We start from the raw sequence: 11,593 nt of genomic DNA, 5'->3' as shown, positions 1-11,593 counted from the left end.
CACATTTACACTTGCCCTATATATGGGCAAGTGTAGTTTTTCTATCCATTTTCTATGGTGTCCCTTTTTGTACTTAATTTCTTGCATTTCCATCTATTAGGTGTGAGATGTTTTGTTTCTTGGACAAAATCATTATTCACATGCCCTATATACATAGTAAATATTGTGCTTCTATTGGGTGAGATGTTATGAAACCTTTTTTTGAAGGAACTCTTGAGAGGTATGTGTTGAGATTTTGTTTTAAGGCACTCTTGAGATGTGTGTGTTCATCTTTTCAATAGACTTTTTATCTATTGAGATAGTGATCTTATACATGTGTGGATGAATTTTATGCCATTGAAATGAATCTCCTAACGGAATTTTGCACACTACCAAAAGAAAAGTTACTCAAACAATAACCCCATGGAAAAAGGAACTAAGGAGAAACATATGCTTCAAGCATAATAAATTAGGGCTCTAGCCCTAGAATTTCAAAAGTCTTGACGAATCATATTTCACAATCAACGAATCACAACATCTCATTCACTTATATTATGTATAAACAAGACATTCCATATGACTCTCCCACATGGCACATGAAATCTAAAAGAAATATTTCTAAATTAGTCCAATTACCAAAGATGCATGCCATTGTGTCCACTAAATGAGGGAGATGAGGGCTAATTACACATGAAACAAGTGAACATGACAAAGTTACTTATTGAGAAACATGAAAGGTAACAAAAATATCATTAATTAGTAAAAGGTTATATACTCACCTCCTCCTCTAATACCCTGTCTTGTTCACTCGACCTACCATGACCTCCTTCCTGATAGAACCTCCTTCTCTCCACCCTTTGTGCCATTGGATAGCAAGGTTTGCCCCCTATGACTATAAAAAAGATAGTGAGAAACACACACTTCTCTACTTATGCTGAGTTGCTAGATGTAATTCCTCTCCATGTTCATGAAAGAGTCATTGGCTGCTGAGAGAGAGAGAGAGAGAGAGAGATCTAGAGAGAGAGAGAAGTCTGCTCCGAATACTAATAGAGAGGGGGAGGGGAGGAGAGGTGTTTCAACCCAATGTGCAAATGCAAGACCACCATATTTCTCTTGTAATGCCCATAAGAATGAAGGCGTGAGACATAGCAAAATTTATGGTGAGAAAACCAGTGAAATTTGGAAGAGTACTCGAAGAGTAGCATAAATTATCTCTTTCAAATAAAAGATTGCTAACCTTCAAAAATCACACCAAAACCTTACAAAACACAATGAATATTCAACATTAATTAGTAGGGTCCCCAAAATAGGTATAATTAGGGAATGTATTGATGCCACACTCCATATCACTAACATTAAAGATACAACACAAAGTTACATATTGAGAAATATAAAAGAGAATAGAAATAGTAACACATGGCATCATCATGCCACCATGCCACATCACTAAGAAGGCAGTATTGGAAATCTGACAACAAAATCAACCCTATTGTTTATAACCATATTTCAAGGGGGTGGTGAAGAGAACTTAATATTTGAAGCCTTATCTATGGCCCTTGGGCTCGTATATCATGGACTACCCCCATCCCCATGTTAGATAGTGATGTGGGTGGACTACCTTATACTATATTGGCATGGCATAATAGGGCAGGTGATGAAACAACATAGTAGACCCTCTTTTTCATGGTGCATAGTTCTTCTTTTCTTGAAGTTGTTGGAAATTTGAAGGAAAAACATTCAACACACACACCCATGCATGTCACTTCTTGCACGGGGAGGAATCGGACATGCATGTGACTATCGACATAATCATTGACTTATGGTTTTCATAATATTGAATCTACTTTCTTGCTGTCATGTTTCATTTGTGAAATTTTGGATCTTCAAGACCCTATTATGTTGTTTAAAACTGTAACTATGGCAATTCTTGTGCTTTTTGAAACAACCATCATCTCATGGGATGTTCTCACCAATGGCCACTTAAGTAAACGACATTTGCCGACCACAACCATGTTTTTTGAACGTGATTATACCTACATCATTCAAGGTTGCCTTTTAATCATAAAATTTAATGTCAAACCCATCATTTTATGCTATTAAAACAAAGTTTTCGTGACATTGTAACAAAGTAAATCATGATGTTTAATCCTCCGATCTCCATGATTTTCAATTAGACTTCCACCTACTAGATTGTGGATTCTATGCATTTATTACACAACTTATAATAAAAAAAAGAATTTAAAAGGAATTAAAACACCAATAGTGCTCTCAAGGATGCAAAATAAGGTTTAGAAGTAAGCACCCAACTGTTGATGCTATAAGAAGTAATTAAAAGGCCAAGTCAATTGCACTTTTTTGCCAATGAAATATGGCACATCAAATTTTGTAAAGAGATGATCATCTAATGTCTTGTTTTTGAAAAATTTAACCAATGCAAGGACTTAATTTGGCCTCCTTAGAAACCTAACAATGGAATTTTATTAAGATTGAAATGTATGATGATGACCACATGGGTAAAGCAGATAAGAGATTATCAAGAAACTCTTTTTTAAATGATGATGCATACCTTACATGACACCTTGGAGAGGGATCATATTTGATGAGCTACTTGATTAATCACCAAAATCGTAATAAAAGCTCACATTTCACTGTATTTTTTAAAGGTTTGAAAAAATCTAGTATCGTTAAAACCATTAGAACATGCAATATAAGGGATTTAGAAACATTTCTTACAATAAATACACACAAATATTTGTTAAGCATATTAGGACATCTAAAGGTGGGCTACTTTGCTTGAGTACATTTGGTACCATTGTTGGAGTTAGGGTTAGGGTTGGAACAATGTACACAAAGAAGATAGAGAATCTTGAGAATACACAAACTCACTAGATTAGAATAAACAACTGTGTGCCAGATATAAAAGATAAGTACACACCCCAAAATGAGTAGATAAGAGGGTGTACATACGCATGGGGTCCTATTGAGGAAAAAAGTACCCCAACGACGGTCCTAAGTGTGTTCACACACATCACTACCATATAATGCTACAAATCCCTCCTGGAGTAATGGTATGAACATGTACAGGGTATGGCCCCGATGAATCCTGAAAAGGCAGTAAGGCCAAAGCTTTACGAAAAGCTTCGAACTTTTCACAAGGAGGAGCCTTTGTGAATAAATCTGCCATCTTGTCATGTGTAGGTACATAGACAAAGTTGATCTCTACTGTAGAGAGTCTTTCCCTGACATAGTGGTAATGCACCTCAATGTGCTTAGTGCGAGCATGAAACACTGGGTCTGCTAATACACTCTCGCTATCAGTGAAAATCGTTGTGCTAGATGACTGTCTAACACCCAAATCAACCACCCCATAAGACGTCTGAGCCACACACAGTCAACTACTGTAGCTATAAAAGTTACCCTATACTCAGCTTCACAACTAGAAGTGGCCACTATAGGCTGCTTCTTTCTGAGCCATGATATACATGAATCACCAAGGAAAAATCAAAACCCACTAGTGGACACTCGTGTGTCATAACATCCAACCCGATCTGAATCACTGAAAGCATACAGTTGTGACTCACCTCCCTTTGGATATAACAATTCGAAATATTGAGTGCCTTTGTAAATAGCGAAAAATCTGCTTAACATCCTGCCAATGCTTCGTACCTAGGCTATGCATAAATATGCTCAATTGTGAGACCACATATTGTATACATGGCCTAAAGAAGGGATCCAATAGCCTGCTGATACAAACTAGCATCAAAAGAGTATCCTACATCTTGAAGACTAAGTCGAGTACCAGTCTCCATAGGTGTAGCCAAAGGTTTACAATTTTCAAGATTAAACCTCTTCAATAGCTTCTGTATATATTTAGACTGTATCATACCAATGCCATCATTGTGCTACATAAACTGAATCTCCAAATAGTAATGCAAGGGCCCCAAATCTTCCATCTCAAACGATGATTGCAAATCAGCCTTAAAGGCTGAAAGATGATCTATATCGGGTCTCATAAGCAGCATGTCATCAACGTATAGAATGATGACCAAAAATGTGTTCTTGAGTATAGAGTTATACTCATCCTGCATAGCATGTATCCAATGATCATCATCTTGTGCTTCCTCAATAGAAACAGGTTCCTCCTCATTACATAAAGTAGAAATAAGAACATGATCAACATGAGAATAATCTACACGATGAGAACATGCATGAGTTATGCTAAGTAAAGGAGTTACCAACTTGCTATCCCTCAATTTTTGCACAAGCCATTTTGGCATACGCCTAGATTCTTCTATGGCTACTCTCTTCTCATCCACTACATCCTCAACAATTGCCTCATGAAAAGACTGATTTACAGGCTAATTTTTTACCTGCACAAAGGCTAAATTTCAGCACTTGGTTGAGCATTCAATTGCTCTACAGAAGGCTTCCCTCCATTAAACAAAGGTAGGAGCGAATCAAAAATATCATGTGAGTATACATTATGTTGTTTTTTGCATGAGAGCATGAGTTGAACTACGTTTTTGACAAAAACAACATCTCTACTTACCAAAATCCGCTTTGAGGCCAGATGGTAGAGTCTATATCCCTTGCTTTCTGAATTGTATCCCACAAATATGCTTTTAAATGCCTTATCATCAAGCTTACTGCGTTGTTGCTCAGGCATAAGAGCATAAGCAAGATAACCAAAAACACGCAAATGAGCCGCCACAAATCATCAATAAAAGTGATGAAGTAGAGATATCCCCCCCAATAGATGGTGTCCTCATAGGACCACATACATCACTATGTATACGCTATAGTTTCTTAACAGCTCTCACAGATCCATCCTTTGGAAATAATGCTTGATGCATTTTTCCAAGAATACACCCCTCACATACATGTCTAGCAGGGGTCTTAAGAGTTGGCAACTCAGACACAATATTATGCCTTTAAAGACATAACAAACTGCCATAATTCAAATGGCCAAATCGTGCATGTCATAATTCTACATGACTCATGTCACGAGTCATCGGGACTAAGCAAGCATCATGCAACTTCTCAAATACATCCATCTTGTATAGGCCATGAAACAAGGTACCTAAGGCAATGATAGAATATCCTTTATTTCTATCCTGAAAAGTGTACATCTGTCATCCACAAATTTTTCCATCAAGCCTGGCAAGGCTAAGACTGAAATTGACAACAAGTTCTTCTTAATGCCTGGCACATATAAAACTTTAGAAAGAGTAAATGTTCTCCCATTTGCAATAGTGAGAACAACTCTACAAACTCCTTTGACAGGATATGAGGAACCATTTGCACATGTGACAATTCCTGCACTTGGGACAGATTCCAGAGATAAGCAAAAAAAACATTTGTGAATTAATGTGCTTACTAGCACCATTGTCAAAGTACCAAGCATCCGATTTTGCCACTAACATGCATACATCTCATGAACAAAAGAGTCATAACTGCAATGTACAGTTCGTGCCCAATAATCTTGAGCAAAACTTGTAGATTCCATCTTCTCTACACTTGGTGCAGATGCATTATCCACCACAGCCATGCCCGATTCTTTCTTTTTCTCCTTCTCTAGATTTTTCTTGCACTCATTTATGTAGTGCCCTGGTTTCCTGCAATCTACTGACACTTACCCTTCTTTTTAGGCTTATCACCTTCTTTCTCTACATCCTTAACTGAGGATTCTGATTTTGTCTTATAGTCACCATGCAAAGAAGCTTTACCTTTGTCTTTTTAACTGGCAACAAAAGCTTGGTCACCAACTCGCATAACAGATTTGTTTGCCTAGACTGCTCTTCTTGTTGCAAGAGTACTGAAACACCAACTCTGCATTCTTACCTGAGGATTCGGGTTTTGGCTTATAGTCACCATGCAAAGAAGCTTTACCTTTGCCGTTTTGACTGGCAAACAAAAGCTTGGTCACTAACTCATATAACGATTTGTTTACTTAGATTTCTCTTCTTGCAAGAGTACTGAAATTACAAGCTCATCAAATGTAAGGGCATATGGATTTTTCTTCATGAGTCTACAGGTAGAGACAAAACTTTGATAAGAATATGGCAATGCATTGAGAACTGTGGGCACCAATGTACTATCAGGATATATCTCATCCATATTAGTGAGCTGCTCCTTAAGATCTTTGATCTTGGTTAAGAAGCTGTCCATTGAGTCTTCCTGATTCATGTGCTCAAACTTTAATTGTTTGCGCAGATATACAACACGTGCTTTATTGCGCACCTGGTATAATGCAGCAAGTGCATCCCATGCCTATTTTGAAGTCTGACATGACCGAATATGAGGAATAATGCTTCGCTTCATAGAAAGTGCAAGCAATGCATCTGCCTCCGCATCTTTTCCATCCCAACTCGTTTTTGCAGAATGGGAGGTACTGGTGGTGCATGTGGAGGAGCCACATCTGTATCACACTCTACTTCAGATGTACCTGCAGCACCTGGTTGCATTGGTAGTTGTGAAAAAGGACGTATTTCATTTTCACTGACCACATTCTAAAGGTCTTTAGCAACCAGTACTGCCTCATCATATAAGGCCACAATGGGTAGTTAGTCCTATCAAGTTTGTCCTCAGCAAACAACATGTTGACTATATCACTACTGCCAACCCCACGACTGTCTACCAGATGTAAAATCTTTCAATACATTGCAAGTACTCAGTATTCACTTAATGCAACCCCGGATGATTTGCCAACTAACTGAATCACCTACAAAGTGTATGAAAAATAACACAGAGTAGAGAATAGTGTGTTACTGGTGAAAGTATGATGGTGGATGTTGTTGAAGACACTGTAGCTACTGCTGCACACCAGGTCTTTGTCACTGCACATCTCAAATACCCAAAATCAAGCAGAACCAATCCAAAATGATGCCTTTCTTTAGAACGTCTGCAGAACTCTTGCGGTATCCAAAACGTGCCTGAATCGCATCGCGGATCCCGAAAACTCTATATATTTTGTTTACAGCACACTATAGTATATACCTTCTTCTCCTAAGAGGGTATTTCAATCGGAGATAGAAAAACAAGATCGTGAGGAGAGAGGCAGACTACTAGATCAAGTGTCACGAAAACTAGCTCTGATACTAATTGTTGGAATTAGGATTAGGGTTTCAACAATGCACACACACAAAATAGAGAAGCTTGAGAGTACACAAACTCACTAGATTAGAATAAAAAATATATTCTAGATACAAAAGATAAGTACACATCCTAAAATGAGTAGATAAAAGGGTATACATATACACGGAGAAAAAACCTCCTAGTGAGGCAAAAAATGTCCGAATGGTTCTAAGTGTGTTCACACAGATCACTACTATATAATACTACAACCATTTGGTACATTTTATCATATATATATATTAAATGTAGAAGCAATGTTATTTTGCATTGAGATTTGTTTCCCCTAGATTCACATCTAAGATGAAGTGTGAATTCAACATTTTATGACAAAAGACAATTGAGCAAACAAATAAGTAGGAGGTTCAATAAATTAATATCTATTTGATTTCAAAGCTGCTCCCAATGAATTTGGTAGAGTAGGATAGGCAAGTCTCTTCAAAGTGTGTAAGAATTCCATGGTTGTAAATAAATATGTTGAACTCTAGGATTAGGAATGAATAATCAAATGTATGGACTCCACTAGAACTTTGTACACTCAATAACAAAAGCATAGTTACAATATCAAATTTGGATTAGCCCAACTAGAAGCGAGAAAAAGGCCATTGCGGCAAAGGCCATTGGGGCCACATCAGGTGCGTCTGATGTTGGGGATGGGGCAGGGGAGCCACTCTGGGCCATCACGCTTTCACCACTCATAACAGTAAAGACCACCACCACAATGAGGGCAATGAAAGAGGCCATGGCTACTGATCCCTTCATGTGAAGAAAAGCCATTGTTTTCTTGTAAAAGAAGTGCTGCAAAATCCAAAAAGACAAAATCAAATCCTCTCTTTCTCTCTCACACACACACACAAGCACACAAATTTCTACTCCTCTTCGTTGTAATCATTCTGATAAGACAGAGGCTCTCGTTCAAACACATCAATTTCGTTGCTTTGCAGCTTCGATCCTACTTGAACATGTCAATACACAAATATACACCATAGCATACACACGCGCACACACGAGCGAGCCTGCAGAGACAGAGACAGAGAGAGAGAGAGAGAGAGGGAGAGGGAGAGGGAGAGGGAGAGGGAGAGGGAGAGAGAGAGAGAGAGAGAGTGTGTGTTACAGCTCAGAGATTGAGATGCAAGACGACCTCCTGCAAGCGGTTGGTAATGGTAAGGGAGGAAGTTGAAAAACTGTGTATGCTTGTGCAAGACGATCTCACGATCTGCAAGCGGTAGGGGAGGGAGTTGTGAAACTGTGTGTATGCAGAAGCCGTGGATACTTTTTGCAAAGAGACAATAACACAGGAGATGTCCAGAGGTCCTATATAGGCCTGGGGTGTAGGGAGTGAGGAGGAGTGCGCTGTGAGCTGGCTGGTCGGTGTGGGGCTTTGCAGGACCTGCAAGCGTGAAAGAGCTGGTTGGCACATTGCCGGAAGCACGAAGGAACCGCCTCTCTCTATAATAATACTAATCAGAGAGAGAGAGAGAGAGAGAGAGAGAGAGAGAGAGCTGTTGAATGAGTCCGAAAATTGGAAACTTCAACGTTCGTGCTAGAGAGGTTGGCACGTCCCCTGAAAAGCACAAAGAAACCGCCTCTATACAGACTGCTAGCTTGACAACAAGCGTTCCTATGAATATATATTTTACTAATATATCTTTTAGACGCGTCTCTCTTTTACACCACCCCCACACACGCTTCTCTCTTTTACACCACCCCCACACACGAGCCTTTGTGTACATTGTGATACATGCATAGGGCCCTAGGGCACATGGGTTGCCATGACTCATGACTCATGCCACGGGCTTAAACGACACAACATGAATCAGGAGGGATCTAAGGCTGAAAAGACTAATTTGAACCATCAGATTCTCGTCGGGCAAGTGAACTAGGGATGAACTCAAGGTGAACTAGGGGTGAACTCAAGGTATACCATGGAGATTTTTGGGACTTAGAAAATTTTCGAGGGGTTGAGCTCATTGCAAAAGAGGATTGAAAATTTTCGAGGGGTTGAGCTCATTGCAAAAGAGGATTCGAACTTGGAACCAGCCGCTCAAGCTTTCAACATCTAACCACTATGCTATACTTTCCAGCACAAGTTGTGGAGAGTGTTTTTAAATTTATCTTGATATTTTATTCCCTAGTTCACTTACTTGCTGGAAAATGTTTCCCTAGTTCACTTTCTTGCCGAAAAAGGTCTCCCTAGTTCACCCTAGTTCACCTCGACTTTGCCCGCAAGTTCACCCCTAGTTCACCCCAACTTTACCCGTGAGTTCACCCCTAGTTTACCCGTAATTCACCCATAGTTCACTTGGGAATGCAACAGTGTTGATCAAATCCCGATCACGACGCCTCTTTCTAACCATAGATCCCTCTTGATTCATGATGAGTCACTTAGTCATGAGGCTGTGCATACATGTGTGTGCACTTTTTTCTTTTTTCTTTTTTCCTTTTAGGGAGGAGTAAGAATCTTTATTTATTTTTTTGGGCAGTATCTTTTAGAAAATTTGAAGATACAACACCACATTAAAAAATATCAAATTTCAAAAAATCCATAATGCTCCTTTCTCCCTAGGCCCATTTCTCCCTCTCGTTTAGCCACATGGAGAGGGAATAAATTTTTGTTTAATAAAGAGTAGATATTCCGAATAGTTATGGCCCAATGGTAGCTCCTACACCTCCCAAAGTAAACGTGTTGTGTTCAAATCTCTACACTAGAGGTGTTGGCATGTCATTTCAGTACTACTCTAAATAATAAGAAAAAAAACATTGATGATAGTATTTAAATAGGAATAGAGGAAGATTAATGTTTGTAACTTATTCAAAACTTCTCCTACCCTAGTATTTATGTACCCCTCTATTGGGGCTATTTCCACAATAATTAATTAGTACCCTTAACGACGGGTGGTAATTAATTATTGTGCGCCTAAGATTGAAACCTTAGGCTTGTTTGCCTTAGAGCACTGTCGCGGCCAAAAATAGACGTAAAGGAAAGGAGTGCATGAAAAAACAGATGCAAAGAAGCACACAAAAAAAAGGATGAACCAGGCCCTTTACACGATTTAAATCGTCCCTTCTCTCTCAGCAAAACGAGCACACACAGACATTTTTTCCTCTAGAGTCTCTCTCTCCTTTAGACGTTTTACATCTTTCTATGGGGCTTCGCCCCACCAAATTAAGAAAAGAGAATTTTTTTTGTATTTTTATTTTTATGCAAAAAAGAGGAATTCCCATGATAATAGAGATCCATGTAATTAAATGGAAAAGGAGAAATTTTCGTATATTAAAGTAATGAATATTTTTATTTAAAGAGAAATTTTAGATAAATTTAATTTATGTATGAGAAAATTTAATTGATAAATGAGAAATTCCCATGAAATTTAGAGTTCAATCATTTAAATGGTAAAAGTGGGATTCTTTGCATATTTCAATTAATGGGTATTTTTATTTAAATTTAAAGAGGAATTTTAGATAAATTTATTTTATTATAAAAGAGGAATTCCCATGACATTTGGAATTCAATCATTTAAATGCAAAAAGAGGAATTCCCGTGATATTTGAGATCCAAGAAATTAAATAGTAAAAGAGGAATTTTTAGCATAATTCAAATTATGAGTATTTATCAAAAGTAGAATTTTGAGCATTATTAATTTTATTAGGAAATATGGGAAGAATTGATTTTATGTTAATCCCATGAATCTTTTACTCAAAAGAAGAATATTGAATATATTTCACTTGATAAATTTGAGAAAGGTTATGAAAATATCTGTCAAGAAAAAGTACCTTTAACTAGGCCAAGCAATTGGCAGAAATTTAGAAAAGTCCCATCGGTATCGAAAATAAAAAATTTTACTAAATGTGAATAGATGTAAATGGATGTGGATATGGATGTGATAAGACGTGGTGTGATGTAAATGAATGTGGATGGGATGTGAGGTGATATAAATAGATGTGGATGTGAATGAAGAGATGAGAATGAGATGTGAGGATATGTGAAAGGATGTGATGTGATGTAAATGGATGTGGATATGGATGTGATAAGATGTGGTGTGATGTAAATGAATGTGGATGTGGATGTGATAAGATGTGATGTGATGTGAATCGGGATATATGTGAATGAATGAGATGTGAATGCGATGTGATGTGATGTGAATCGGGATAGATGTGAATGAATGAGATGTGAATGCGATGTGATGTGATGTGAATCGGGATAGATGCGAATAGATGAGATGTGATGAGAATGGATGTGATGTGAATAGGGATAGATGTGAATGGATGAGATGTGATGTGAATGGATGTGATGTTAATAGATGTGAATGGATGAGATGTGATGTTAATAGATGTGAATGGATGAGATGTGATGTGCATGGATGTGATGTAAATAGATGTGAATGGATGAGATGTGATGTGCATGGATGTGATGTGATGTGATGTGGATCGGGGTAGTTTTGAATGAATGAAATGTGATGTGATGTGAGATGGATGTGAGGTG

At 38.0% G+C, this 11,593-nt stretch overlaps 1 protein-coding gene across 2 annotated transcripts; it reads right to left on the bottom strand.

The window, feature by feature from the left end:
* Positions 1-7,463: 7,463 nt before the first annotated feature.
* AGP12 (arabinogalactan protein 12) lies at positions 7,464-8,644 on the bottom strand. Of its 2 annotated transcripts, none has more exons than XR_015263812.1 (2): positions 8,225-8,644; positions 7,464-7,908 (listed from the first exon to the last, which is right to left on the bottom strand). XR_015263812.1 is itself a non-coding variant. In XM_086785016.1 (2 exons), exons 1-2 carry the CDS (start codon positions 8,528-8,530, stop codon positions 7,675-7,677), a joined length of 513 nt encoding a protein of 170 aa, XP_086641142.1. In that variant the 5' UTR covers positions 8,531-8,549; the 3' UTR covers positions 7,464-7,674. The 2 variants fall into 2 exon arrangements, 1 of the variants encoding a protein (XP_086641142.1); XM_086785016.1 differs by having other exon boundaries at positions 8,252-8,549.
* Between the last annotated feature and the right edge of the window lie 2,949 nt (positions 8,645-11,593).

This window comes from Cibotium barometz, chromosome 47 (assembly GCF_041138505.1).
Source record: "Cibotium barometz isolate CiBa-2024 chromosome 47, ASM4113850v1, whole genome shotgun sequence".
NCBI classification, from domain to species: domain Eukaryota; kingdom Viridiplantae; phylum Streptophyta; class Polypodiopsida; order Cyatheales; family Cibotiaceae; genus Cibotium; species Cibotium barometz.
Note: the sequence above shows the minus strand (reverse complement) of the source record. Positions and strands in the feature narration are given on the sequence as shown.

Excerpts from the sequence above, each read along its gene's own strand:
- AGP12 (XM_086785016.1), bottom strand. The coding sequence starts at position 8,530 with ATGTGCCAACCAGCTCTTTCACGCTTGCAGGTCCTGCAAAGCCCCACA. Across the intron at positions 7,909-8,251 it reads TTACCAACCGCTTGCAGGAG|CACTTCTTTTACAAGAAAAC; the intron begins GTCGTCTTGCAT and ends TGGATTTTGCAG.